A 25,056-nucleotide genomic window follows, 5' to 3' on the forward strand; every position below is an offset into this window, starting at 1 on the left:
ATGGAATGTCTTCATATTTTGGTGAACGGTGCAGTTCAGGTCTTGCTAACCCAGCTCAATTCCTAGCAGATAACAGATATCGTGACTGCGTTTACAACTCCTTTCCGTTTGATCCATTCTGTCGCATCACCTCCATCGCTTCATCCATTAGTGCACATGCTTGCTTCCACGCCGGCCTCAAGCTCACTCTCTCCCACCAATCTCGCAGATGCGGCAACTCAGCCAGGAGTATGTCAGCCCCCTTCAAATCAATCAGCTGTGACACCCAAGGCATAGTCCAGATGTCGACCAAAGTAAACTCTTTGCCACCGAGATAACTACGGCCAGACAATATCCCGTCCATGGCCTTGAGAGCGCCATAGAGCTCATTCCAAATATCCTCTAACGCCTTTTCCCCTACTCTGGGAATACCCAGTACCCTGTTAGAAACAATAGTCAGTCACGCGATCAGTGACGGACAATACGGGAAAATGGTTAACTTGCGGTTTAATGACGATATCTGCGCCGTATTTCCATGCTGTAGTGGAGAAATAGCAAACTTCCATCGAGGCAGCTTCTTCAAATGAAGCCATAGCCTCTATATCAGAGACATCTGGCACTAACGGGTTTCCGTGGTCAGAATACACGGTGGCGATGTAACGGGCAATCGCCCGGCTTTCTATATAAGATTAGTAAGTGGCAAGGACTCTGAGGGGAGGGTCAGGTTCGTACCACAGATCCGCAGAACTCTCTCGTCTTGGCCGTTTAGTACGTCCAAGATTGGCACTTTGCCGAAAGGGTGCAGTTTGCGGTGTTCAGGAGTCTTGTTGGCCGATTAGCATGTTGCAGGGTAGTCAATTCCGTGCAATTCATGGATCCACACACCCGAGTCTCGAACTTGAGGATGTCGATATGTCTGTATTCCCAGCTAAGACCCTTCTCGAGCAATGCATGCGCGGTGGTGATTGTATACGGGGAGACGTAATCCCCGTGAAGTATGTACTTGGTCGACCTGTCCATGGTAAGTTTTGACAACAAGGCGCCACCAAATGACTGCTAGACTTCCTATATTTTGAAAGTTGTTGAGGGCTAGCAGTTTGAATTGCCACAGAAGCACGTAAATGATCTTATCTAGTGTTACCAGACATCATTAGTCTAAATCCCACCTACTACTCATCAATTTTAAGGCATTATCAGTATCGCAAACGAAAAACAATGCTCCGAGGTCCGAGGTCTGGGGTAGTCAACTGTGGGGTATGGGGCTCGGTAGTTCCGAGGCCGACCATTTTGCATTTGGCTAGCCTCCGAGGTTGCTGATCTTCCTTTTCGACGCGTTTCGCTTTGGACCAGGTTCATCCATCTTCTGTCTCTTCTCGGTTCTGAATCTTCATCTGTGTAACTTTGGCATCGGAAATCTTATCACGATTTCCGAGCAGTCAATGCAGACTTTGTCAACATGGAGATGCCGCCATGCTGGAGCTCCAATTGTCGGATAAGCCGCTCTCCATCTCGTGGACAATGGAAGTTCCGAGCTTTCTCAAGCTTCCGACTACAATGGAACCCGCGGACTGTTCGCCTGAATGTCCAACAAGTGTTTCTTAGACATGCCATTTATTAAAGAAGATCGGTATCAGTGTGTATAATACAGCTTCAGAGACCATTTAGCTAAAGCAAAAGACATCATCCTTATCTTAGAACGCCACACTTAGTACTATCTTTCATAACCATGAGCCCTGATATCCTTGATTCGCAAGAGTTAGCCAACAGGCTGACTCAGGCCAAAGCGTGGAGTCAGTTCTATCAGAATTACAATCCAGATTACAAAGTCTCGGACAAGACTTTTGGTGACCCATGTCAGTCCAGACTTTCTCTTACGGTTATTTTGATACCTTTCATGCTGACATATGTTCTGGCAGCCAATCGTAAGATTCGGGTTGTCGACATAGGCGCTGGCCTCTTCGGCATCAATCTCGCATACTGGATCTCCAACAAGTGTGAAAACTTTGACCTCACTGTATTCGAAAAGAGTAATAAGCTAGGAGGCGTCTGGAACCATAACAGATATCCTGGAGTTGCCTGCGACGTTCCATCTCACGTGTATCAATACAGTTTTGCACCGAACCCAGATTGGCCCCGGTTTCTCAGCCCGTAAGTAGGAAAATCCGCAAAGAACGCTGCTGGTACTGACTGAGCAAAGAGGTCAAGACATTCAGAAGTACCTTCAGAAATGCGCCACCACGTTTGACCTTAACAAGTATATCAAGTTTCATACCAGGGTTCTGAAGGCCGAGTGGCATGAGGAGGGATTCTGGCGCGTCTTTGTGCGGGAAGAGCTACCAAATGGCGAGAATCGGGAGTATCACCAAGATGCTGAGATCTTGGTGAATAACGCTGGAAGTCAACATGTCTACCAGTGGCCTAATGTTGAGGGTCTCGATAAATTCAAGGGAACAGTAAGTCTGTAGAATTCGTGTGCTAATTGTGTACTTACGGATGTGTCAGTTGCTTCACACTGCTGAATGGGATGACCGATTCGACCAAGAGGCGTGGAATAACAAGACCGTTGCTGTAATTGGCAGTGGTGCCTCGGCAGTACAGGTAGTACCTAGTATGCAAGTAAGTCTCTAGCATTTCCGTTTAACGCTTAAGCGTTGTTGACATCTGGTAGCCTCATGTTTCCAAGATGACTGTTTTCTCCCGTACTCCAGTTTGGTTTGCGCCTGGGCTCGCAGGCGATGAGTTTAGTCCGGAGTGTAAGTGCAACTTTTATCCTCAGAGAAAGAAGAGTCGGATACTAATTCCTCTTGAAGATTCACCAGAAGACCGAGAGGCGTTCAAAAAGGACCCTTCCAAGCTTCAGGCCCATGGAAAGAGCATCGAGAGGCGTCTCAATGGCCTCTTCCCAAATTTCTACAGCGGCACTGATCACCAGAGAAATGCCATCAAGTTCTTCTACGATCAAATGAAGATCAAGATCAAGGATCCAAGTCTTCTACAGGGTGAGTTTAGAGTAACTTGGATTTGTCTACATACTAATCCGCTTCCAGGCTTTACTCCTGAATTCGTTCCGGGATGCCGTCGCATTACTCCAGGTGACCCTTTCATCAATGCAGTCCAGGAGCCGAATGTTGAGGTCGTCTTCAAAGGCGTGGCAAAACTTACAGAAGACGGTGTTGTGGATACAGATGGCGTTGAACGAAAGGTTGACGCCGTAGTCTGTGCAACTGGTAGGTCTGTTCCGAGAAGATCTGTTTCTAGACATTCTGACCAAAACCAGGTTTCAGTGTCGACCTTATCCCACGATTTGAGGTCATCGGGCCAAACGGTCTTCTGATATCCAATTTCCTTAAGCAGAGTCCAGACAGTTACATGTCGGTCGCTTTGGCGCAGTTCCCAAATTACTTCCACGGCAGTACCGGTGCCTACTGGCCCTCTGCCAACGGATCTCTCATCGGACCCATGGACGCAGTAGCCAACTACGTAGTCCAAGTCATCCAGAAGCTGCAAATGGAACACAACATCATCAGCGTGGTGCCCAAGCAAGAAGCGATGGACGACTTCGTCGAACATGCTCAGACATGGTTGAAAGGCTGCGCTTGGTCAGGGGACTGCCCAGCTTGGTACAAGACACAATCTGGACCGTTGAAAGGCCGAGTGAACTTAATTTGGCCTGGTATAACACTTCAATTTGTCAGAGCCTTGAGCAAGGTCCGTTGGGAGGACTATGACATCAAGTATGCTGCTAGTGGGAAGAAGAGTGCAAACCGATTCTTGTATCTTGGCGATGGGCTTGTCAAAGAGACGTTTGATACCGATATGGATGACACGCCGCATATTCATCTCGGAGCTATTGACCCTCGCTGGTCAAAGGCTGCTGGATTGACTTTCATTGATGGGATGCAGCGGTTGGATGACCCTGAAGTAGTCACCAATGGTAAGGCTCTGTAGGAGTAAATAGCTACAACCATATGCCTAAAGGAATAAAGACTTGTCCAATGATTATTTAGCCTCAACTTGCCTGAATCATTTCCAAGTGCCTGCAAGATCATGCATTTCATATGATACCTTTGAGGGATTGGGAATGTGAAATCACACGCAATAAAAATGTTTACTTTAGTGCTAGATATAAGCACATTAAGCTATCAGTAATTCAAATAGCCTGGTAGCGATGCAACGAGGAACGATCCTCCGACTTGGTGGTATAAGGGTCATATTGACGGCCGTTGCACTTATTCCGCCAGCCGGCACTTGTCCAACAAATTTCACACTCTGAGGTTCTGGTGGCGGATGGCAAATGCTGGTCTTACTGATAATGGCTAGTCTTTCCACAAAAGAGGGCTCATGATTTGTCCACTGCTCAATCCATGATTCAGCTCTGTCAACCCTTGCATTCAGCTACTACTGACAGATAAGCTTATGCCCGCGAAGTTAACATATATGCATAAATCAAATTAGGAATCTCTGGACCGCACCAAGCAAGTTTGCGAGTCACGCAAATATGAATAACAAGATGCTATTGTTGGTCTACTGTTGGAGCCGGGAGTGAAGAGGTACTAAATGACCATGTTTGTTTGGTTAATTGTCCCGCCGCCCAGGTGAATCGGCAGACCGGAAATCTGGGATGATAATGCCACCCACCTTTGCCAACATCTGATCATGATGGCTCTGTGCACAGTATCAGGGCTGACGATCAAATTACAGTAAGGAGCACAGCAGGCCATATCCATTAGTTTTTATTAGTTGATAGCATCAAGTCATGCCAATTTATTGTCTCACAGCGACCAATTCTCGATTTTCAACCCCCGCAAGGCTGTAAGCAGGCTGCAAGACTGTCGGCAGCCACTGAAGCCATTTTACAATCCAGGCTTGGTCGAAAGAAGGAAAAAGAACTACAAGGACACTACCCAGTTTCATCGAGGTAATGACACAAGACTATCATAAAGGCAGATATACAGTAAATTTCGAGGTTTCTTCCCACTTCATCGCACTACCTTGAAATCATGAAGTCCTCCAGCCAGTATGGCCCGGAGCCAGAACCTCATTATACGTACCAACCAACGATGCCTACGCCCACCACCGAGGGTCCAACATCGTCCACCCGAATTCGTGGGGTCGTCAGAGACGTTTGGCTCGCATGCATAATATCGTCCATTACTCTCATTGCCTTTTCTGCTTTACTTCTCGGCCTGGTCTTTCACTACCAAGTCATCCCAACTCATCCCAACTCACCCAGTTTTCAATCTGCAGTATCTGCAGATTCCAATGTCATCTATGTTGACTTCCATCCTACCACTCTGATCATCGTCGCGTCGTGGTCTAGCACTATGGCGCCACTCATTCTGCCTTTTCTTCTGACTCTGGTCTCGTTTCCCGTTTCTAGGACATTGATTCAGGCGAGTCAGAGCGGCGATCGAACCCAACAGCCGACTCCACGACAGTATGCTCTCATTCTTCGTATCATGAGCAATGCCTCTTTGAGCGCCTTATGGAGTTGTGTAACCTATTTGTTTATCTCCAAAAGGAAGAGGGCACCAATGACACAGCCATTAACATTCATGACCTGGATGCTAGCCCTGGCCTCGTTTCTCAGGTAAGTAGTTAGTATCATACCGGTTATAAATGAGGCTAAACGAATCAAACATGTTGGTGTTTGCGACGGATACTTGGTTGCATGTTGTGACCAAGACAGTTCTTCTCACCCAATTTTCACCCACAACATTCGATAGCGGTAGCTTCATGTTCAACGAAAACTGCACAAACATTAACACTACATCCAAAGGCGGCTGTACTCTAAACAGTGCGGCAGCAAATACCTTTCTGATCAATAGCGAACCATCACTCGAGCTCCTCGCCAACGTCTCCAGTGCAAATATGGTGCAGCAGGTCGCTGACTCTATAGGCAAAAGCTACGCTTTCGTTGGTCTTCGGCAAACCAATCAAAATGCCAACCTAGACTACACGGCTACGTCTTTCGGTGCTTCTTCCCAATGCCAGATTGTCACAAAGCATTGCATTAGTGAAGACGGCATTATCGGTCCTCAGGCCAGCTATAATTGCGACTTTGGCCCGGTCCAGGGAGTTATACCGACCACTCTGGTAAATTCAATGGTCCTCACTTACTTCACCGATCCATCAATGAAAAAACTCTTCATCCCTGGTGTCGCTGCCAAATCCATACTATTTTACCGCCATTGTTAGCGTCAATCAGAATCTGGGCCGCAATCCCAACAGAGGTCTGATAGAGGACCCTGACATAGCCAGCGGGCTCCACGGATCAACTCTTTTCGCATTGCTTTGTAGTACCAAAGTTCTTGACTGGCGATACACTTCGATAAACGGATCCGTCAAATCTTTTTCATACTCGCCGAGCAATGCATCTACTACCAATATTGTGATGGGGACTCAAGGATATACTCACGTCGGCGATTCATATGTCCTTCAACAAACAAGTCTTGACGTGTGGCAGAGCGACACGGCACAAGAGGTAGCCGACAAATTTGCGGAAACGTACAGTCGAACCGTCATGGGTGCAATCGGAGGAGCTTTACTCTCTGCGCCAGCCGAAGAGGCTCAGTCACGATCCTCAAAGCTGGTAGCTAAGATTCCCAAAGGACCCCTTGCATGTCTACTGGTTGCCAATTTGATGCTTGTGATACTTGGACTATTTCTTACAGTTCGAGCATTTTTGGCCTCAAGCAGTGATGTTGGAGACGTACAAGCGCGACTCGGCATTACTGCTCTCGTTGCGGCTCATTTCGAGGCAGATAAAGGGCAGGTCGCAGTGGAAAAGGTAGATCATATGTTCCAAGAAAGAAATGGGGGTGACGGACCGCGCGTGACTGTAGAAAGGAGTGCTTTGGGTGGATGGAAGTTTGCTAGTTACCAGGCTGTATATCATAGCTTGCTTCGGTCGTCCAAGTCACAGCTTAAGTACATCGCATAGCCCCTTCTGCAATCGCTACACCCGATAACTGTGGCCCAAGATGACTAAACCATTTAATTAACGCCAGATGGAACTCGTGTAAACAATACTTTGTCAACTCTGCATTAAAGGTCGGAAGAAAGCTGCGGTCCATAAAACAATGACAGATTTCAAAAAGCGGGGTAAGAGTCTTACGGAGCAACACGCTCAGCCCCACGCAACGCGTCCTAACTTAGGAATTTTCTCCATCTTCTCCAGAGTGACCTATAACAGGAATTACAACCGCGTTAGTGCTTCCCGGGTGATGCTGTGTAACGGAATAATTAAGATCTAAACCAATCACAACTTGCCAAATCATAGAGCGGGTTGAAAATACATTTCCGCTTCAGAATTCTATCATGCCGCCATGGTCATCTCATCATCTGACGATATCTTTCCCATGTTTGATTCCGTCACTTCGGTACCAAGTCACAACCTCTGTCAGTAGTACAGTACCTCTCAGAAAGATTTGCCAAACTCCAGCAAATATCAGCTATGGCAAATACTCTCACCCTTTCGACTGCGGCTGGCGCGGGCGGCTCCTTCGAGCAACAAGGGTCTATTGACTGGGTCCAGATCGCCAGGATGTCTGTTTCTGTGCCCATCTCTGTCCTCGCACGCTTTACAGCGGCCGACGTTTCTCCTCTCACGATCGTCGTGGGCCAGGAAATGTCATCTCTCTTTCGATTGTCCACCACTGGACATGAACGTCTCATTACAGCACTTGGGAACCTGAAGAGCTTCTCTGCCATTGGAGATGCGATTTGGTTTGGCTTTGGGATCAAGCACATAGTGAGATTGCTTGGAGAGACTGATAAAGGGCTAAAGTGCTTGATGCTCTGTGCATGTCTTTCTGAAATTCATTTACCAAACACCAGCGCCGAGATTTTGATCAGGCTGGCCGATGCTTGTGACGCCCCTGATGATATACGACCCTCTGCTAGTCAATGGTTGAATCTAGTGGGATCTTGCTCCGGAACTCTCAAGTCGACGACCTTTGCATGCATTGCGGAGCAGTTCATGTCGTTCCATACTCCTTACGTGAACGAGGAATACAAGGATGAACCTGGACATGTTGCGGAAGCCTTACTTGCTGTTGCACGTGTATCTTCGGGTGTGCTGAGCTCAGCAACATTGACTGGTGGTCGATCCTGTGGATGGATCGCAGCTATCGGGTTCTACTTCCTTGGCCTGGAGGTCGAAATTCAAAGTGCTGATAATGCTACGATTTACAAGTCTACAACCAGCGATGATTATATCCGTCTGGTGGTCATATACGGGAAACCACAGTGCTCGCAACAGGTCCAGGTCACTAGCACTGCGTACTTCATCAACTCTGTTGATAACATCATGTCCAGCTATGAGCAGCGATTTGATTCCATCATCTCTGGAACCCTGCCATGGAACAGCTGTCTTTGCAGAACGTTTGGGGACTCATTTAAGAAGCTTCTGGACGCCAATAAAGAATTCGGATATCTTATAGGCGCAGCCACACGCGTCTTTCAAGGCTTGACCAACTCTGACACAAGTGGAATGTTCGATTCTGACGACTGCATCAGTTGGTTTGGCTTTCAACCAGGTCAATACGGACATGGATTTTGGCATTCCGCTACGTCTTGGTTTCCTGAACTTTTACCCCTGTGTCCCAAGGTTGATCTCGACGTGGATATGTCTGTTGACGAAGCTGTTAAGGCATATAATCGAGCCGCGAAGGACTTGGCACACATCTGCGGGTGTACTTATTGCTCCGGAATTGTTTGTAGATCCACCACACGTGGTTACTGCCTTCCGGTACTTGCCGAGACCATTATCTTCCTGGTCTGGAATATTTCTGCGCTTCAAATCCATACCGATCTCAAACCGTATCACTCTGGCTTGAGATTCATTTACAAACTCCACTCCGGTGGGGCTTCAATTGACCCTAGTTTTGGAAAATGGGACAGAGGGGGTTTTCACGATGCTTACTTCGGAGATCTTGTTCATCTCGTACGACGTCTCGACCTTGCTTCGGTATACCATACGGCGCAGTTTCTATTTACGAATAACTTATATGCTCTGCAGAGATGCAGGGCATTCACTTCTGCTTCTGTTGGCGGTCTCTGCTTCTATTTTGACATATTGCGTAATGTGTCAGATCGGCCGGAAGAGGCAGTGACACTGCATGTTGTGCCGGGAGTAATCCAGACGAAAGCCGGACGACAATACTCTTTCATCGCGGATAAAACTGGCACGAGGTCTGATGGCCTTCTAGGTTTTGACTGGAGAGACAATTCTTCATTCGAGATTACCAGTTCGTACAGGACGGATTATCAAGCTAGCGTCGTTGACACCTTGGGTGGCAATATATCGATCCCCATACTTGCTACGGACACAGGAAGCTCTGATTTGAATGTCAAACTGTTTCTTGAAGAATCTACCAGCGGCTTGCTTGTTGATCTTCACTTCATCAGTGCCAGGGGAACCTGTCGTGTTGGGGCATATACCATGCTTAAAGAGATCATCGAGAACTCAGGATTAGTCGGGTGCACTCACCGCGATTGTACCAGGATGGATCAGATTCAGTGTGATATATCAGTCATAAACGGGGAAGGCTCTGTGCCGGAGACTCTCCAGCCGAGAATCTACCTACGAAGACTTGCGGGTAATCCTCTAGCGAGATGCGTTGGGCTTTTGGTTAATAGAGAATGGAATGAAGCGCCCATATTGCGCCAGCGGGAGTGTATACCATGTTGTGTCAGGACTGCTGCCAACATGCGGTATAATCATGGCGTGTCTCCATCCTATGTTATTCTTTGATTTACAATGCACCATATTGATTGATAGTTAAAGCTTATGATATCTCAACGAGACATATCAAGCCAACACACTGAAAAATATCTCATACAATCATTTGGGCAAGCCTCTCAATTTGTGATTGGAATTAACACACAGTTTAAGGCCAAAATACGCTAACTACAGCAGACATGAGTCATAATAGCCAACAAATTTTGCAGAAGTCTTTTGCTTTTGCTTAGCGCAGCCGAAGATGCGAAATAAGTCAAGGTCATACACACAGCGCAGCGCTTTGTCTGCAGGCCGACATATAGCTATTAAGCGTAAAATTAACAACAAGAACGCGAATTCCAGCTGCTCTGCCTGTACCTTCTGACACTCGGTTAGGCTCAGCAGTACATGCTACTACAGGCTGTAAGAGAGCTTAGAGAGGGGCTTACACTGCGAGGAGGCATTAGTCATCCGCATGCATATTTATGAGATCATCCCTGGAATACTGCGTCACCAGTGGAGCAGTCGTGTGGTTGACATTCCGACTTATGGTGGGCAAGCGTAATTATCCCGATTGAAGACGGATATTTCGGACTTCTGAGGTAAATAGTCCTGCCGCAAGCCGAATCACTGAATGCATATAAGACCTCTTCCTCTCAGATATACTCTCTGTATGTTCCCAAGTCTACCAGCGATCAACATTGCTCCAAGCTATTGATTATCAAAAATTACAATCGATCAGACATTTTACAATGTCTTCCAAGCAGCCAGATATCACTCTTTACTTCCTCAATGCGAGCCGAGCGATCCGAATCGCCTGGCTCCTGGAAGAGCTGGATATTTCGTACAAATTGGTCACCTCGCCAAGGGCAGCCAATGGGCTAGCGCCGCCAGAGTTCAAAGCTAAGATTCCAACTCGCCTTGGAAGTAGTCCTGTTATTCAGGATGGGGATCTGGTAATCCAGGAAAGTGGTGCTATTGTGGAGTGAGCAAATTTATCGTCCGCTCTTGAAGGTTGGTGATCGTTTGTTTACCAATTGCTACAGGTATCTCATCGAATCATATGACTCTACGTCACGGCTGTTGCCTCAGGAAGCACATGCTAGAGCAAGTGTTCGGGAATGGATTCAAGCTTCCGAGGGCACTTTCATGATGAATGCTGTTCCTGTCAGTTTTTCTTAATTAGCATTGGAATTTTCTGAGGTGATGCGCTAACGCCAATAGATCATCATGGCCCGTATGGGAATGCCAAAAGAGGCTGCTCAATATGTTTCAGGGCTGGAGGCTGCAATTGTGCTAAGGGTGAACGAGGCAATGCAGTGGTTGGAAGCGGAACTTGAATCAGGCCCTAGCAAGGGCCAATTCATTGTCGGGACAGATCTTACTGCTGCAGATATCATGATGGGCTTTAGCATCGAGTGCATTTTTGCCATGAAGCTGGGAACGGAAAGTCAGGATTGGCCACTAATCAGTAAATGGCTGGCGAATATCAAGGAAAGGAAGGCTTATAGGTCAGCGGTGGAAAAGACAGGATATACAATGTAGGTCCTTGGTGATGGAGCTCACTCTATGATAAAGTATAGTACTTAGCTTGTTCTACGTTTTATTGTACTCTTGGTTTTAGTCGGCTACTATTGCATTTCCTAAATATTAAGGCCCAATTGGGCCACCTAATCTACACTATCAACCGAGCGCTTGGCGGATGTCTTAGGTGGAAATAGCTTCTCTGATGACTGTATCCTTAACACAGAGCGCGAACCCAGCATGCCAGCAAGTACGTCATCTTTATTCATACTACTAATGTACGGTGACCTAGGAATCGTCGCAAGTAGAGCAGGTAAGATTGCTGTTGCTTTGGATATGGTCACTTGTACTAGAAAGTGAGAGAAAAACAGCTTGAGCGTCATGTTAGCAGGCTATGAGTAAACCAGAATCAGCATACGGTCGTCCTAATCTAGTGATTCGTATAGGACTGGGGATCTTTTGTCACTATTTTCATCCTAACCGAAATAGCAAAACTTCCAGAATGAGCACCAAAGTCCACTTAAAACAAGGCTGAAAAAGGAATATTAAAATACTACTGTCTGCGCTATAATCTCAATTTTCCGGAGATAAGAAGTCAGACACCTGCCTCGTCTTATCTTATCCTAGGCCTTCGGCTTGGTACTTACATCAAGCTGATAATTGAAGGAGCCACTTTGCCAATCTTTGCGGACCCATCTGCCAAGATAGTCATGCCAAAAAGCGCTAGGTCTTGTCCTTGCGCGAACTTTATGTACGCGATCCGTCGATAGTATCGAGACACTGTGACGAGGATTGGCTCCAAGACCAAACAACCAAGTCCTGTCATCGGGCCCCTTGAACTCCAATGGGATATCAGTGGAAATAGAGTGATGACTTTAGGCATATTGACTTGTTTGCCTACCCGGTCCGGATATATTTGTGCATAGATCCGAGCGTTGTCAGAGACCAGGTTGTATCTCGATTCCTTGTCTATCTTGGCGGTAAATAGATGTCCCCTTAGTGTCAAAGTTCCCTCGATTCGATTAAGGTCTAATACTGATAGATGTTCTGTTGTATTACCCAAACACGAATGCGGCTCAAACTCGACAGGGGATTGCAGAGATGCCCAAGACCATGATGGCGCCACATAATGCGATGATAACTCTTTGCGAGGAGATCTCACACAGTAGCTTAGCTGTCGCGCAAGTTCCGCTCTCCACAAATCGAAAGCGTACGTGTCCTGAAAAGCTTTCCGGAACAAGTCGGCTACCCCTTCTATTGCATGAAGTCTGTCACTAGCCTTCGTAAGCTCGCAATCCGTGTATTCCTGTACTAATTCTTCCCATTCTCTCGCGATTTCCACTGCAGGTCTCTTCTCTGCTGCCAACGCTATCTTGCCAGAGCCTGTGATTATTGATAGATATTGGGACTTAGATCGGCAAAGAGGGGGCATACCGTGCGGGAATGTCTCGCACCTCTGCTCGGTGAAGCATTCCAGAAGACTTGCTTGTCAGCGAAATATAAAACTCGAGGACTGAGAAGTCGCTCTTGGAAAACCCAGCCTCGCTTCAGAAGTTCTTTATCAAGCAATTGGCGGTTTGTGTAGTCGGAATCAACGGCATAGTAGTCTTTTGGGGGTGTTGACTTATCCAAGGCGGCACGAACAATTGATGGTTGAAAATCCTCCATGGTTCGACTACGAAAAAGCCCTCCATGAGGGTCGGTTGACGCAAAGGCAGCAAGATTACAAAGAGCGTTGGCATAAACAAGTCGCATAGCTGCAGACTCTCGAGACCAGTCTTCGCTACAATCCTGGATGATACAGAGAGCATCGATCCACAAGAACTTCACCGAAAACCTCCATGCAACTAAGCATGCGTCCTGAAACGTGCGCGGAAGGTCGGCGATGGGAAGACCATTCTGGAAAGAGTACAAGTTCTCTTTGAGAAGTCGAAAGTTGTCCTTTGAGCCCCATCTGTAGCTCAATGTCATGTAGGACGGTGGTGGTTGGGGCTTAGCAGGAAGTGATACAAGCTTCCATTTCCCTTCGCCTTCATTGCCAATATCGATAAGCCTGGTAGGCCACCAATTCCCTGCTTTCTGAAGCTGTCGGCACTCTGGATGATAAGTGCGACAGTTGTTGATCCAGTTCATTGCAAGTTCCAGGGTAAGTGATGATGAGGTGCAAGACTCCGCATAGGAGAGGAGCGATTGTTCTGGGGTGAGATTGCCTAAGTCTTAAGAACAATTATAAGTATAGAATATGACTTGGAAGGATACAATACGAACCGTTTATCGGAATCAAACGGAACCATACTAAACCCGAACTGTTCATTCCCTTCCAATTACTTGGTATCTTGTAGTGAACCGTGAATTGCACCCTTGCTCCTGTGAGTCTGTAATCGTAGGTGTAATCGTAGGATGAAGGAAAGCAGCCTGTTTCTGCTCCACTAGCCGTGGATGCGCCGCTTTGTTGTAAGCGCTTGTCAATAGTGGTACAAATAGCACATCCATTGTCTATCGCGTTAAGGAATGATTCATAAGTCGCATGATGAGAACCAACCCGCTCATTATTCAAGGAGCTTTCTTCCAGTACGTCAGGATATAATGCCTGCTCGCAGGTCGAACAAAGATGACTCAATGCCATTGAGATATTTGACAAGGTGACGAATTGAACTTATAATAATGCAATTGCTGTAAGAAAATAACGGTTTATACTTACTCTGAGTTCTTTATTTGAAAGACGGTTAGTGGTAAGCTGGTGCCTAACTGTATTGAGTGGTGCCTAAACAATCGTGGGGAGTTATGATTGGGTATAACTGTCTTACCATACTCAATATCAAATTGCATTTACGAAGTAAAGGCAAGTTGTGCGATGTGGCGCGGGGCCTGACCTGTGTCTCTATTCTACATGGCTTCAGTATCTCTAATACTTAGTAATTCCCATGTATTCTCTAGAGTAATCATAAGAAATAGTATCTTTAATAAAGTAAAATCGTTATTTTGTTAAGCTGAAAAGCTTTAAATCAATATTAGGATAAATTAGTATCTTTATACAAACCTATCGAAATATAAATATAAACCAATTTAGGCACTGCTTTGGTAGGCTACATATAAGCAGCGTTTAAGAGATAAGTATTCTAGGCTAATCAGTAATCCAATCTTTTTCAGATCAGACATCAGTCATTTCTACAGATGTCATGCCGTCTGTCTGCGTTCCCTTTTGAAGCATAAGAGCCGGTCAATCAGCAAAAGGACATATAGAAACGCCCCGATAGAGAATATCGACTCGATACCATATGCGCTATAATCTACACGAGGAACAATAGAATTTAAGCTTCCTCTTTGGTCTCCCCATATCAATTAAGTCTAAACCTATCAACCACTCACAACCCTCACTTACCGCTCAGATACTCTCCAAGCCAAGGTCACAACCCCGCTCCAGCGCCAAGAATTCACAAAGTCCCCCTCTAGCGTTAGCGACCTGCCACAAAGAGCAATGCCGATGCACAAGCGGCCCGTCCAAATGCAACCTTGCGTCAACGGCATAACGTTTGATTCTGGAAGGTCAGGTCGCAGTTATGCTTAATCTGAGGGACCGGAACTTATGAACTGTGATAGGCGGTATGGTGTAATATATCTCCTGCCGCGAAAGGTCACGGAGCAAATAGTGTTGTGACGATTGATGGGCTGTGTTACAGCTCCTTCCTAACGTAGCCTTCGGAGGAAGATCATTGTTTTCTATATAAGTTGGTATTTCCGTGATCGACGTTGATGTTTAGCCAAGCTCTCAAGTCACTACAGCTTCAAATCACAGACTTTGATTACTGCCATCATGCGTGCTACTCTTGCTCTTGCAGCCCTTATCGGGTTGTCAAATGCCGCTGCCATCGACCCCCGCAAAGGCGCTGAGCCTCTTTACAAGATTGAGCTTGGACCTGGCGATGTCCGCATGGTCACCGAGAAGGAAAAGTGGGCACTGAGAGCTGTACGTTTCATGCCCTCGCACAATCTCTCACCGAGTCTGACCATCACAGGAACACAAAACTTTCATCGATATCACCGACCTTGATGAGCCCGGCTTCAACCTCCAGTTCCTCGCCAGTTTCCCCAGCGCCGTTGCTCAAACATCTGCCGTCAACGCTCTCATTCCTAAGCTGAGCCAGACAAACCTGCGCAGCACTCTGACAGAGTTCATCAAGTTCCAGAATAGATACTACAAGTCTACCTACGGCCAGCAGTCAGCTGAATGGCTGTTTGGACAGATCCAGTCTATCATCACTGCCAGTGGCGCTAAGAACGTCAAGGTTGAGAAGTTCACTCACTCTTTCCGTCAGCCTAGCATTATTGCTACCATCACTGGAAAGAGCGCTGCTACTATTGTTGTTGGCGCTCACCAGGATTCTGTCAATTCTCGAAGCCCCGAAACTGGACGGGCCCCCGGTGCTGGTGAGTCATTCTTCACTTTTCATGAAAATACTGGCTAATGAGCACAGACGACGATGGCTCTGGAACCGTCACCATCCTTGAGGCTTTCCGTGTCCTCCTGACCGACTCTCGCGTTTCAACCGGCCAGGCCCCCAACACCATTGAGTTCCACTGGTACGCTGGTGAAGAGGGCGGTCTTCTCGGAAGTGGTGCTATCTTCCAGAAGTACAAGCAAGACGGTCGCCAGGTCAAGGCCATGCTGAACCAGGACATGACTGGCTACGTCAAGCCTGGTACCACCGAAGTCGTTGGCATTCTCACCGACAACGTCGATGCTGGCCTTACTACCTTCCTCAAGAAGGTTGTCGCTGCTGTAAGTCTTGGTCTCCAAATTTCATGGCTTTGACTAACTATGACTAGTACTCCAAGCTCCCAACCGTTGACTCCAAGTGCGGATATGGGTGCTCTGACCATGCCTCCGCTACCCGCCAGGGTTTCCCCTCGGCTATGGCTTTCGAGTCTACTTTCGACAACAGCAGCCCTTATATCCACGGCACCACTGATACTATTGACACCGTCAACTTTGGCCATGTTCTTGAGTTTTCCAAGATCTGCCTTGGCTTCGCTTACGAGTTGGGCTTTGCTACTACCCTTTAAGCGGCAGGTCATCAATCAACGACATCCCAGAAGGAGGGCCAGTCCAAACATCAATAGTCCAGTTTCATGTAAATAGATTATGAATTGATACTGCACATATCGTCAAACATTATGTAGTCTACCCTCACCATTGATGTTCTGCAATTATGATTGTGAATTGTGTACGACGCGGACAAGCATCGGATATCCGAGATCTGCAGCTGGCTTACACCAAGCCCGAATAGGAAACACTCGCCAGGTATGATTGGGTGAAGCTCATATGAATGAGGTGTAAGCACGCCATTCCAACGCCAAAATTGGTCTCGGTAATCCACTGAATCCCGAATCTAGTGGATTTCATCATTCGGGATATCCTCAATTGTGCGCACGATGTTATAAAAGATTCTCATCGACAGTTAATATTTTCGGTATCATCGAATATCAGTAATATCCGTATCAAAAAGACTCAGAATGTCACCAATTCTTAGTACCTCATTTACCACCCCAAAGGGATCTACCATTCTGGTCACTGGTGTCAACGGCTTCATTGGTTCTCATGTCGCCAATGAATTTCTACAGCGCGGATACCAAGTCCGAGGAACAGCCCGCGATACTATCAAGGCGGCATGGATAAAAGACTTGTTCCATCAGCAATACGGCAAAGACAACTTCTCACTCTGGTCAATTGCTGATTTGAGTTCTCCTCATGCTTTTGACAAAGCAATAAGAGGTAAGCGAAATTGGCAAAAAAACAGTCTCATTGCCACGCACTAACGTTCATAAAGGCGTTGAAGCAGTAGTTCACGTCGCTTCCCCATTAGGCCTCAACTCCGGAACCGGGACCATGATACCCGACGCCATCGCTAGTGCCCTGAACGCTCTGAAAGCAGCCAACAACGAACCAAGTGTGAAGCGCTTCGTGTACACCAGCTCTTCAACCGCAGCAGTCTTTCCCGAAGCAGAAGTGCCGGTTATAGTGGACTCGAATACCTGGAACGACGAGGCACTTGCAATCCTACAGAACTCAGCCTCGGCACCTGAATGGTATGTTGCGTATGCCGCTAGCAAGGTTGAGGCGGAGCGAGCCGTTTGGGGCTTTTATCATAACGATATGACGCGTCGTTCAGATCTGGTGGTCAACACAGGTAGGCTGTCCGTATCAATTGATCAACAGCATCGCTAACAGTAACAGTACTTCCTAGCACAAACTTTGGCAAGAGCTTGGATTGGAAGCATCAGGGATACCCATCAACATCAGGATTCATCAGGACACTATGGAGTGGCACTGCTCTCGAGTCACTGACCAATGCGTCACCTCGTAAGATGCCCCAAATTGCATTCCGTCAAGAAGCATAACTGACAATACTATGCAGAATATTTTATCGATGTACAAGATGATGCAAAGCTTCACGTCGCGGCCACTTTATTGCCTGATGTACAAGGGGAAAGGATCTTCCCTTGGGCAGAAACGTGGAATCTTGACCAAATCCTAGCTATTCTACGGGCGCAGAACCCCGACAGAACTTTTGTCAAAGACTTTCAGGCCATGCGTTATCTAGCAGATATCGAACAGCCGAGGCTCAGATGCATCCAGCTTTTGCAGGCTCTGGGTGAACCTGGTTTCACGTCCTTGGAGGAGAGCATTCGGCTGAATAGTGAGGACTTGGCTCGAGCTGCCTGAAGCTTTCATGCAGGAGGTTATCACATCATTGACGCGTCAACAAAAGTAAATAGATAGCATCATTAATGGAACATGTTGAAAGTTATTCGGACTACGGAACATCCGGGTTGCCGTAAACGAGGCTGATACGCGTACCGCACGTTCCAAGCGCGCAGTCTCGTGCTTAAGTTTGAGAAGTGCAGCAACGTTATAAATCACACCTTTGACTGCCGATTGGTGCGCGATACGAAACATACAGCGGATAATCTCCGTTTCATCCGTCGCCCTCGGCTTTGGACCTTGATGCAAATCTTTGCTGTGATCGGCACTGGGGGAAACATGCCCCCGTCGCAACCCAAACTCAAATCCACAGCTTCACTTTTACTCACTTGTTAGGTTTGTTCATCGAGATGCGAAAATTGATGACGACGCATAATAATGGAAATCACAAAGTCAAATGCGAAAGTCAACCGGAGTATTAATAGACTTCCCTTTAGTGCCCGTTGAACTCAACTGCACAATTAGCTTTTTGTGGCTTCAGCACTGAAACTCAACGTCCTTCCTTTCTAAGCCAATAATTATTAATTCATGACATGCTGTTGTCGACTCAGACTCTTCGGCAATTGACGCAGGAACCTTTCCCATTGGCCCCTCGCTTTGGAATCAGGAAGCCCCTGGTTTCCAGCAAACTCAAATATAAAACACCACCAATAGATACCCTCCGCTCTTTAGCGTCTAACGCTCAAGCACGCCCGCTGAGCAAATTGCGATTAGCCCAACGGGCATCAGAACCTAATCGTTTCAAGCCTAGATAAAACCAACCCTCCGTCGAACCGAAAGTTTGTTTGCTTCAAGCTTTCCCAGGGTAGAATAGAATAAAGGTCCAGTTTTCCCCCCAGGGTCGTCATCTCTTGGCTCTCCATCAGCCTGTGTTTTTCTTTTACGTGCATTTTGGTTCGTCATGGAGTCAAGGGCGAGTTCGATCGGTGCGGCGAAGCGCGAGTCTGTTCCCACTGCTGGCAGTGTTTTCTTCGTCTCTTCCAATGGGCGCGTGCTCAAGTTGCCGATTCCGAGTAAATCGTATCGCGATCCGCTGACGTGGTCGTGGTCCAAGAGGCTGATGGGGTTTTTGGCACTGCAGTGCTTTTCGATGGCTGCGTCGTTTGAGCTGAATCTGCCGGGGCTGTTGCTCCAGGCAATTGGGGAGGAGTTCAAGAACAAGGTAAAGCATTTCGTAAGTCTTGGTCAATGAGATGATGCTAATTGAGTTTAGCCGATGGGTCCTTTTGGAGTGCAGTCTTTATCGTCGGCCATGACTCTCTTCACTGGCTTGGGGTACCTGATCGGCATTCCACTATCGACGGCAGTTGGACGACGACCTATTGTTGTTAGCGCTGCTGTGTTGACAACTCTTTCGACGCTTTGGGCTGGCTACGCTGGATCATTCTGCCAATTAATTGCCGCCCTCAGCTTACAAGGCCTCGCAGCTGGATCAGCGACCGGGATGGTAAGTCAATATCCACCCAGCTACAGGCCTTACTAACTATCCCAGTTCATCCTCATCCTCATCGACGCGACATTTATTCACGAACGCCCTAGTGCACTCTCACTATTCTGGTGCACGGGCTCAGCCCTCATCAAACTCGCTCTGTTGATCCTCCCTTTTACAACCGATACCGCATTAACCTGGCGATGCGTATACAAAGTCTGGGTTGCACCCTGCATCCTCGCGTTCCTTTTAGTTCTCTTTTGTGTACCTGAGACATACTTTCTCCGACCTCCCGTCGCCCTCGATGGCCGAGTTCTAGTTCAGAGCAGCTCTGAAAAGGTTGAGGTCTATGGAGGTTGGGACGAAATTGAACTTATCAGAAATGACAAGCCTCTCCCTGATTTACCATCTTCTTGGTCAATATGGTCTCACTTAAAGGTGTCGCGAGCACCTGGGACCAAGTGGGAGTCTGTGCTTGCAACATATGGACAGATGTTCCTATGCATCCTTAACCCTCTGACCTTTTGGGTCTCTCTACTTACCGGCATCATCCTCAGTGGTGTCATCTTCCTCAACCTTACCCAGCCATCTGCGCTTATCCATATGTTCGGCGACGACCAGATAAGATGCATTAATGCCTTGCTTGGTGTCGCCGGCATTGTTGGCTCTCTACTCGCATTCCCCCTCACAGGACCATTCGCTTCCTGGTTTACGCGATGCTACACCTTTCGCAAAGGCGGTATCCGGCACGCCGAAGTCTACCTGGCTCTATTTTCCATCCCTGTCATTACTGGCCTAACAAGTGTCCTCCTCAACTGCCTCGCGCTTGTTAACAAGTGGCCTTCAGTCTGGATCTACATCACCTCTGCAATCAGCATCATGAGCTACCTCACCGGCAACGTCGCCTTCACTCTCTGGATCACCGAGGCTTTCCCGCGATGGGCAGCAGCGGCACTCGCGGTTCAATTATTCAGTGGAAATATGTTCGGTTTCGGAATTGGAACTGCTATATCACCTTGGGTTCAGGAGGGCCATATTCTACAGCCAACTATCCTCATTTTTGTCTTGATGTTTGTCATGGGAGCTATGGCAGTCCCAGCGGCGTTCTGGGGCAAGACCGTGAGGCAGTATATCCAAGGACGATGGAGCGAGTCCGAGAGGACTGCGCTTCGCCCACAGTAGGTTGACAATGTATCAAAAGGGCCTTGGGTCCACGTACAAGCCATGCAATGGCACAATAAAAGTGTTTCTTAGCGTCCATAGCAATTGATTTATAATCTGACTACATTCAGGTATTACTCAACAAGAACCTTATTCACTTCTGTATTTGATCTTATCTGCCCTGTCGCGATTTCTCGTCTTCTGAGCCTGTAACTGTACGCAGTCCAGCCTTATCGCAAAGCATGTTTAGGTCAGATAAGGACGCTGTTCTGTGATATAAATAGATTTCCAGTTCTGGGTGACCTCATTGCGACTGATTGGTGCGCTCAAACGTTGTACCAGTTCCGTGCGTAGTTGTCGCGAGCTACCCTAAAGTAAATCAAGTACCTAAATGAATCTGCTAATTAGTAGGTTAACCGTGAACGTTTTTAAATACCTATGCACAGGTACGGAATCAGACGTTGTCCTTTTTACAGTAGATGTTTATTGTCGCGAGCTGGGAATGATATTCTTTGTTACGATGGATTGGTACTAGATATGAGACGTAAGTCATTGTATTGTGGAAGCTTTTCAATCGATGGCCAGCCAACGGCATTTTGATGAAAACAACCTTGTCCCGGATCAAGTCTCCTTCGTGTAGGTCGGCACATTTGATCCGAAAACAGGGGTCCTTTGTCGATGGAAACGAGAACGGGATGTGGGCGAACTTTTCAGAAGCAACATCTTGGCAATTATCTCCCACCGGAGTCTAAATGTCTAGCGTCACCAAACGTTGCGAGGGTTCGTGCAGTTCACCCACTGTCGGCCTGGAAGACGGAAGAACCGCGGCGCACCGAGCGACGAATGACCGAGCGTTGCGGGGCATGAACAGCAAAACATCGTTATCGGATCGCTTATGATGTTTATGAAGTTCTGCTACGTGTGTTATAGGTCCCATTCGTCCTCATAGACTATTATCAACTGAGCTATAACTATGCGAGAGAACTGCCATACCACGCAAAAGGTAAGTAAATCGCACGCGACGGAATAACGCTTCCCCCTTTGAGATCTTCCCTACCCTATAAAACCGCTCCACTAAGGACCCCCGTAGCATTCAGGTACCCGGCTCGCTAAACCCGGCGACGAGCTCGGCCAGTAGCAAAGCGACGTCCGCTTATCGAGCACCCAGTGGAGCTCAAAATGTCACCTCCCGCCGTCGTGTTTCAGCTTTCCACGTGGAAAACAGTTCCACCCAATTTAACAGCAATACGAGGAATCACCGTCGAATGGGGTGGTGACGGCCTAGACGGCGGAGAAAACGGTGGCTGCGCTAAAACAACAGCGGGGATCTGACCTGACTTTGGCTCCCCGTTGCAGGGGCTGCTGAAATGAAACGGAATAAGAGAGGCTATATGGGATGATAGGAGTCAAAGCGTGAGGGAAACAGACGATGAACGAGATCGTATAAATGTAACAAGGTTCCGGTGATTTCCTTTGTTTGGTCATCGGTCTTTATCGCTCAGTCTCTCGTTTCACCGCACTCTTTTGCAGTATTCACTCTTTACTCACTTCCCAGTGAACGTCATTCGTTATCTCACTACTCTTTCAGTCACTATTCAAAATGCGAGCTTCTCAGACCCTCATTGCCCTCAGTGGCGTTATCGGCCTCGCCCAAGCAGGCCCCTGCAAGCCTCACCCTCCCGCTTCTGTCATCTCCAGCACAGTTGTCATCAAGGGCGCCAGCAGGTAAGACATTAATCCGACCCTTTCAGCAATACCCACTAACAACTCTCAAGCACTGTAGCTATCCCTCAGCCCACCACTACTGCTGAGACCAGCACTGTAGAGACTCCTATTGAGACTCTCAGCACAGACGAGCCCACCTCAACCGAGATCAAGGTCCCCACTACGACCGCTGCCGTCGAGACCAGCGCTACATCCGCCACCACTAACGTCCCCGTCCCTACCCCCTGCGCCATCGAGCCCGGATGCCAAGCCGCCGGCTTCAACGTCGACTACTACAAGAACGTCTTCGAGCGCGGCTACGGAAACGACGAGATGTCCGTTCCTCCTTCCTACTACATCACCGATGATCTCACTCCTCTCGACTCCTCGGTCACAAGCGAGACATACTTCGCCCAAGACTACATGCAAGATCTTGCCGGCTACGCTCAGATCTTCCCTGATGCCGGCTACGCTGGAAAGGCCTGGTACATCGGCTACCACCGCACTCTCGCCGGCGGAATCAAGGTCGACGGCAACAACTTCACCCTCGTTTACACCGGCTACTACCAGGCTCCCGAGACTGGAACCTACGAGCTCTGCGTTACTGCTGACAACGCCAACACTCTTTACTTCGGCCAAGGCAACGCTTTCGAGTGCGGAACTGGCGAGACTGACCCCAACGCTCCTGCTCTCGTCCTCACTGCTACTGGTTATCACTTCAACAACCCTACTCAGTGCGGTCACGTTGACCTCATCGCTGGACGTCACTACCCTGTTCGCAATGTCATGGGTAACAAGAATGCTGTCTCTGCGTTTGAGTTCTCTGTCACGACTCCCAGTGGTACCAAGACTCACGACTTTGAGGGCCAGGCTTTCCCTGTTGCTTGTGGAAAGAAGAACTAAGCGGGGTTTATTATTTCACGATCTAATGCTGCGGGACTCTATGACACAAGTTTCGATGTCTACATGAGTTCACTTCACAGTACTTTACATTTCACTCTGTAATAGTTAATGTTTTCAAATATAATCAACAAGAATTATACCATATCACAAACCACCTTTTGCCATTACTCGTATGTGTAGCACAGTCGCTGAGTGTCCATAGCTTCCTCAACCGTGACGTATCGCCTATCAGGAAGCAAGTTGCCAAAGTCCATCACGTAAGCAAGAGTGATGTTCTTGTACTCCTTTTCGCCAAAGAAATCATAAGGATACGCATACTGAGTATCAGGACCACTGATATCGCTCTTCCTAGCAGGCCAATCCAGCCTCTGCCATTTGTCCCAGAGTCTGTCAACATTGGTGTGATGCAGCCAGAAGATAGGATCGCCAGGCGAAGAGTACATGTCGCCCATCTCGCCAAGACTACCGCCAATGGCCAGATGACCGCCACCGTGATATCCTTGAGATTCAGAACTGACGCCGCCTTGGACACGCTGGTCGAACTCGAAGAAGTCTTTGGCCTCGATAGTCCAGTCGACTACGGTTTGGTTGAGCTTTGAGATGCCATATTCTGCAGAGATGTCGCGTGCCAGGCAACGTGGTTTGTAAGCAGTTGAGTTGTCTTGTACAGTTAGTCGGTTGCTTTAAAGGCGCTCATAGAGACATACCTGGACCTGCATGCACTTCAAACTCTCCCTTGGCAAATGGGCCATCGGTAAGGCAGCCTGTTTCACGTTAGCGCTTCCCAGTCCCGAAAATGTGTCATGACATACCTCCTCCTGTCCTGCCGGAGACCTTTCTAGTGACGTTTGTCCAGCCACTGATGTCGATGAAAACGCCGTTGCCTCCGAAGCCTGTCCCTGGGTCAAAGATGGGAGAACTTTCGAAGTCCTCCATAGAGTTAGAGTCAAGTGTCCAGTCTAGGCTCAGGTCATTAGCTGTCGTAAATGTTTTGTTGAGATAGACATACCCCAATAAGGTTGAGCACCACTATAGCAACAGAGATCTCGAAGATCTTTCTCATACTGGGCTATGAACATCCGATGCCACCTGTTTCTCATCAGCTCCTGACATTCGAATGATATGGCGATAATTATACGCTTGGAAGAACCCCTGTGAAGCTCGGTCAGTAGATATCTCACTAAAGATGCGCAAAAGCGGGCGACGGCTTACGACGTAGTGTATAAAGTCGGTATTTACGATATGGCTGACTTGAAAATCGTCGTAACGGGATTTGGCACCGGCGTAGATGTTTCCAGTCTGTGAAGGCTTCGTCGCGAGGCACTTGACCGCACCGATATACTCATGCTTCTCTTCGGTGCTCAAGGTTCTCCTACAAAAAAAGCCAGCCTTGTTAACAGTCCGAATGGAGAAGAAGTCAGAAATGTCTCTGTTTGGTGCAGCGACGGTATCCTTACCATTCTTTACGAACGAGAAGAGCATTGCAGCCGCAGTCATGAGTAGGTGCGCACAAGCTTGGCGCAGCAGCAAGGAGCGCGGTAGCTAGCAAAGATGGCAGATGCATACTGAATAAGCGAGAAACCTCAATCGTGAGATGTACAGTCTAATAACCTTTGTCTTCGAATTAAATTGGGCGGCATCTTGGTTCTTAAATTACGCTGTCTTGACCACTGAGCACGAACCCGTAAAAACAGGTATGCCAGCTGATGTTAAGCGAGGAATGATGGCTGAGATAAGTGCTGATTCCCAACCAATAACAATCGAAGTATCTGAGCGAAAATTGATCCTACAGAGCCTGGGCTTATATGTAGGCTCATTTAGTGATGAAGCTAGTGGTAATTGAGTTCAGACATACAATTTAAACTCTGA

At 47.7% G+C, this 25,056-nt stretch overlaps 11 protein-coding genes across 11 annotated transcripts; 8 read left to right on the plus strand and 3 right to left on the minus strand.

The window, feature by feature from the left end:
* Positions 1-91: 91 nt before the first annotated feature.
* Positions 92-1,265, minus strand: FPRO_11468 (putative glutathione S-transferase; the record flags this gene model as incomplete). Its single annotated transcript, XM_031220947.1, has 5 exons — positions 92-419; positions 460-658; positions 712-802; positions 865-991; positions 1,228-1,265. The coding sequence occupies 5 exons, from the start codon at positions 1,263-1,265 to the stop codon at positions 92-94; spliced, it is 783 nt and encodes a 260-aa protein (XP_031086555.1).
* Positions 1,266-1,705: 440 nt separating this feature from the next.
* FPRO_11469 (monooxygenase family protein) lies at positions 1,706-3,927 on the plus strand (the record flags this gene model as incomplete). The annotated part of the gene is made up of 8 exons (XM_031220949.1): positions 1,706-1,832; positions 1,896-2,127; positions 2,177-2,432; positions 2,482-2,595; positions 2,648-2,732; positions 2,790-2,978; positions 3,027-3,206; positions 3,257-3,927. The coding sequence occupies 8 exons, from the start codon at positions 1,706-1,708 to the stop codon at positions 3,925-3,927; spliced, it is 1,854 nt and encodes a 617-aa protein (XP_031086556.1).
* A 1,692-nt stretch (positions 3,928-5,619) lies between these two features.
* On the plus strand, positions 5,620-6,922 carry FPRO_11470 (uncharacterized protein; the record flags this gene model as incomplete). Its single annotated transcript, XM_031220950.1, has 2 exons — positions 5,620-6,172; positions 6,237-6,922. 2 exons carry the CDS (start codon positions 5,620-5,622, stop codon positions 6,920-6,922), a joined length of 1,239 nt encoding a protein of 412 aa, XP_031086557.1.
* Positions 6,923-7,435: 513 nt separating this feature from the next.
* Positions 7,436-9,736, plus strand: FPRO_11471 (uncharacterized protein; the record flags this gene model as incomplete). The annotated part of the gene is made up of 1 exon (XM_031220951.1): positions 7,436-9,736. One exon carries the CDS (start codon positions 7,436-7,438, stop codon positions 9,734-9,736), a length of 2,301 nt encoding a protein of 766 aa, XP_031086558.1.
* Positions 9,737-10,455: 719 nt separating this feature from the next.
* Positions 10,456-11,248, plus strand: FPRO_11472 (uncharacterized protein; the record flags this gene model as incomplete). Its single annotated transcript, XM_031220952.1, has 3 exons — positions 10,456-10,688; positions 10,750-10,870; positions 10,928-11,248. The coding sequence occupies 3 exons, from the start codon at positions 10,456-10,458 to the stop codon at positions 11,246-11,248; spliced, it is 675 nt and encodes a 224-aa protein (XP_031086559.1).
* Positions 11,249-12,616: 1,368 nt separating this feature from the next.
* On the minus strand, positions 12,617-13,360 carry FPRO_11473 (uncharacterized protein; the record flags this gene model as incomplete). Its single annotated transcript, XM_031220953.1, has 1 exon — positions 12,617-13,360. One exon carries the CDS (start codon positions 13,358-13,360, stop codon positions 12,617-12,619), a length of 744 nt encoding a protein of 247 aa, XP_031086560.1.
* Positions 13,361-15,041: 1,681 nt separating this feature from the next.
* FPRO_11474 (uncharacterized protein) lies at positions 15,042-16,291 on the plus strand (the record flags this gene model as incomplete). Its single annotated transcript, XM_031220954.1, has 4 exons — positions 15,042-15,194; positions 15,244-15,655; positions 15,703-16,007; positions 16,055-16,291. The coding sequence occupies 4 exons, from the start codon at positions 15,042-15,044 to the stop codon at positions 16,289-16,291; spliced, it is 1,107 nt and encodes a 368-aa protein (XP_031086561.1).
* Positions 16,292-16,741: 450 nt separating this feature from the next.
* FPRO_11475 (uncharacterized protein) lies at positions 16,742-17,951 on the plus strand (the record flags this gene model as incomplete). Its single annotated transcript, XM_031220955.1, has 4 exons — positions 16,742-17,000; positions 17,056-17,415; positions 17,463-17,588; positions 17,644-17,951. 4 exons carry the CDS (start codon positions 16,742-16,744, stop codon positions 17,949-17,951), a joined length of 1,053 nt encoding a protein of 350 aa, XP_031086562.1.
* Positions 17,952-18,891: 940 nt separating this feature from the next.
* Positions 18,892-20,601, plus strand: FPRO_11476 (uncharacterized protein; the record flags this gene model as incomplete). Its single annotated transcript, XM_031220956.1, has 3 exons — positions 18,892-19,152; positions 19,204-19,437; positions 19,483-20,601. The coding sequence occupies 3 exons, from the start codon at positions 18,892-18,894 to the stop codon at positions 20,599-20,601; spliced, it is 1,614 nt and encodes a 537-aa protein (XP_031086563.1).
* Positions 20,602-22,180: 1,579 nt separating this feature from the next.
* Positions 22,181-23,187, plus strand: FPRO_11477 (uncharacterized protein; the record flags this gene model as incomplete). Its single annotated transcript, XM_031220957.1, has 2 exons — positions 22,181-22,305; positions 22,356-23,187. 2 exons carry the CDS (start codon positions 22,181-22,183, stop codon positions 23,185-23,187), a joined length of 957 nt encoding a protein of 318 aa, XP_031086564.1.
* Positions 23,188-23,351: 164 nt separating this feature from the next.
* FPRO_11478 (uncharacterized protein) lies at positions 23,352-24,684 on the minus strand (the record flags this gene model as incomplete). The annotated part of the gene is made up of 6 exons (XM_031220958.1): positions 23,352-23,848; positions 23,895-23,951; positions 24,000-24,146; positions 24,197-24,276; positions 24,326-24,339; positions 24,400-24,684. The coding sequence occupies 6 exons, from the start codon at positions 24,682-24,684 to the stop codon at positions 23,352-23,354; spliced, it is 1,080 nt and encodes a 359-aa protein (XP_031086565.1).
* Positions 24,685-25,056: the final 372 nt, after the last annotated feature.

This window comes from Fusarium proliferatum (genome assembly GCF_900067095.1).
Source record: "Fusarium proliferatum ET1 genome assembly, contig: FPRO_scaffold010, whole genome shotgun sequence".
Taxonomy (NCBI): Eukaryota; Fungi; Ascomycota; class Sordariomycetes; order Hypocreales; family Nectriaceae; genus Fusarium; species Fusarium proliferatum.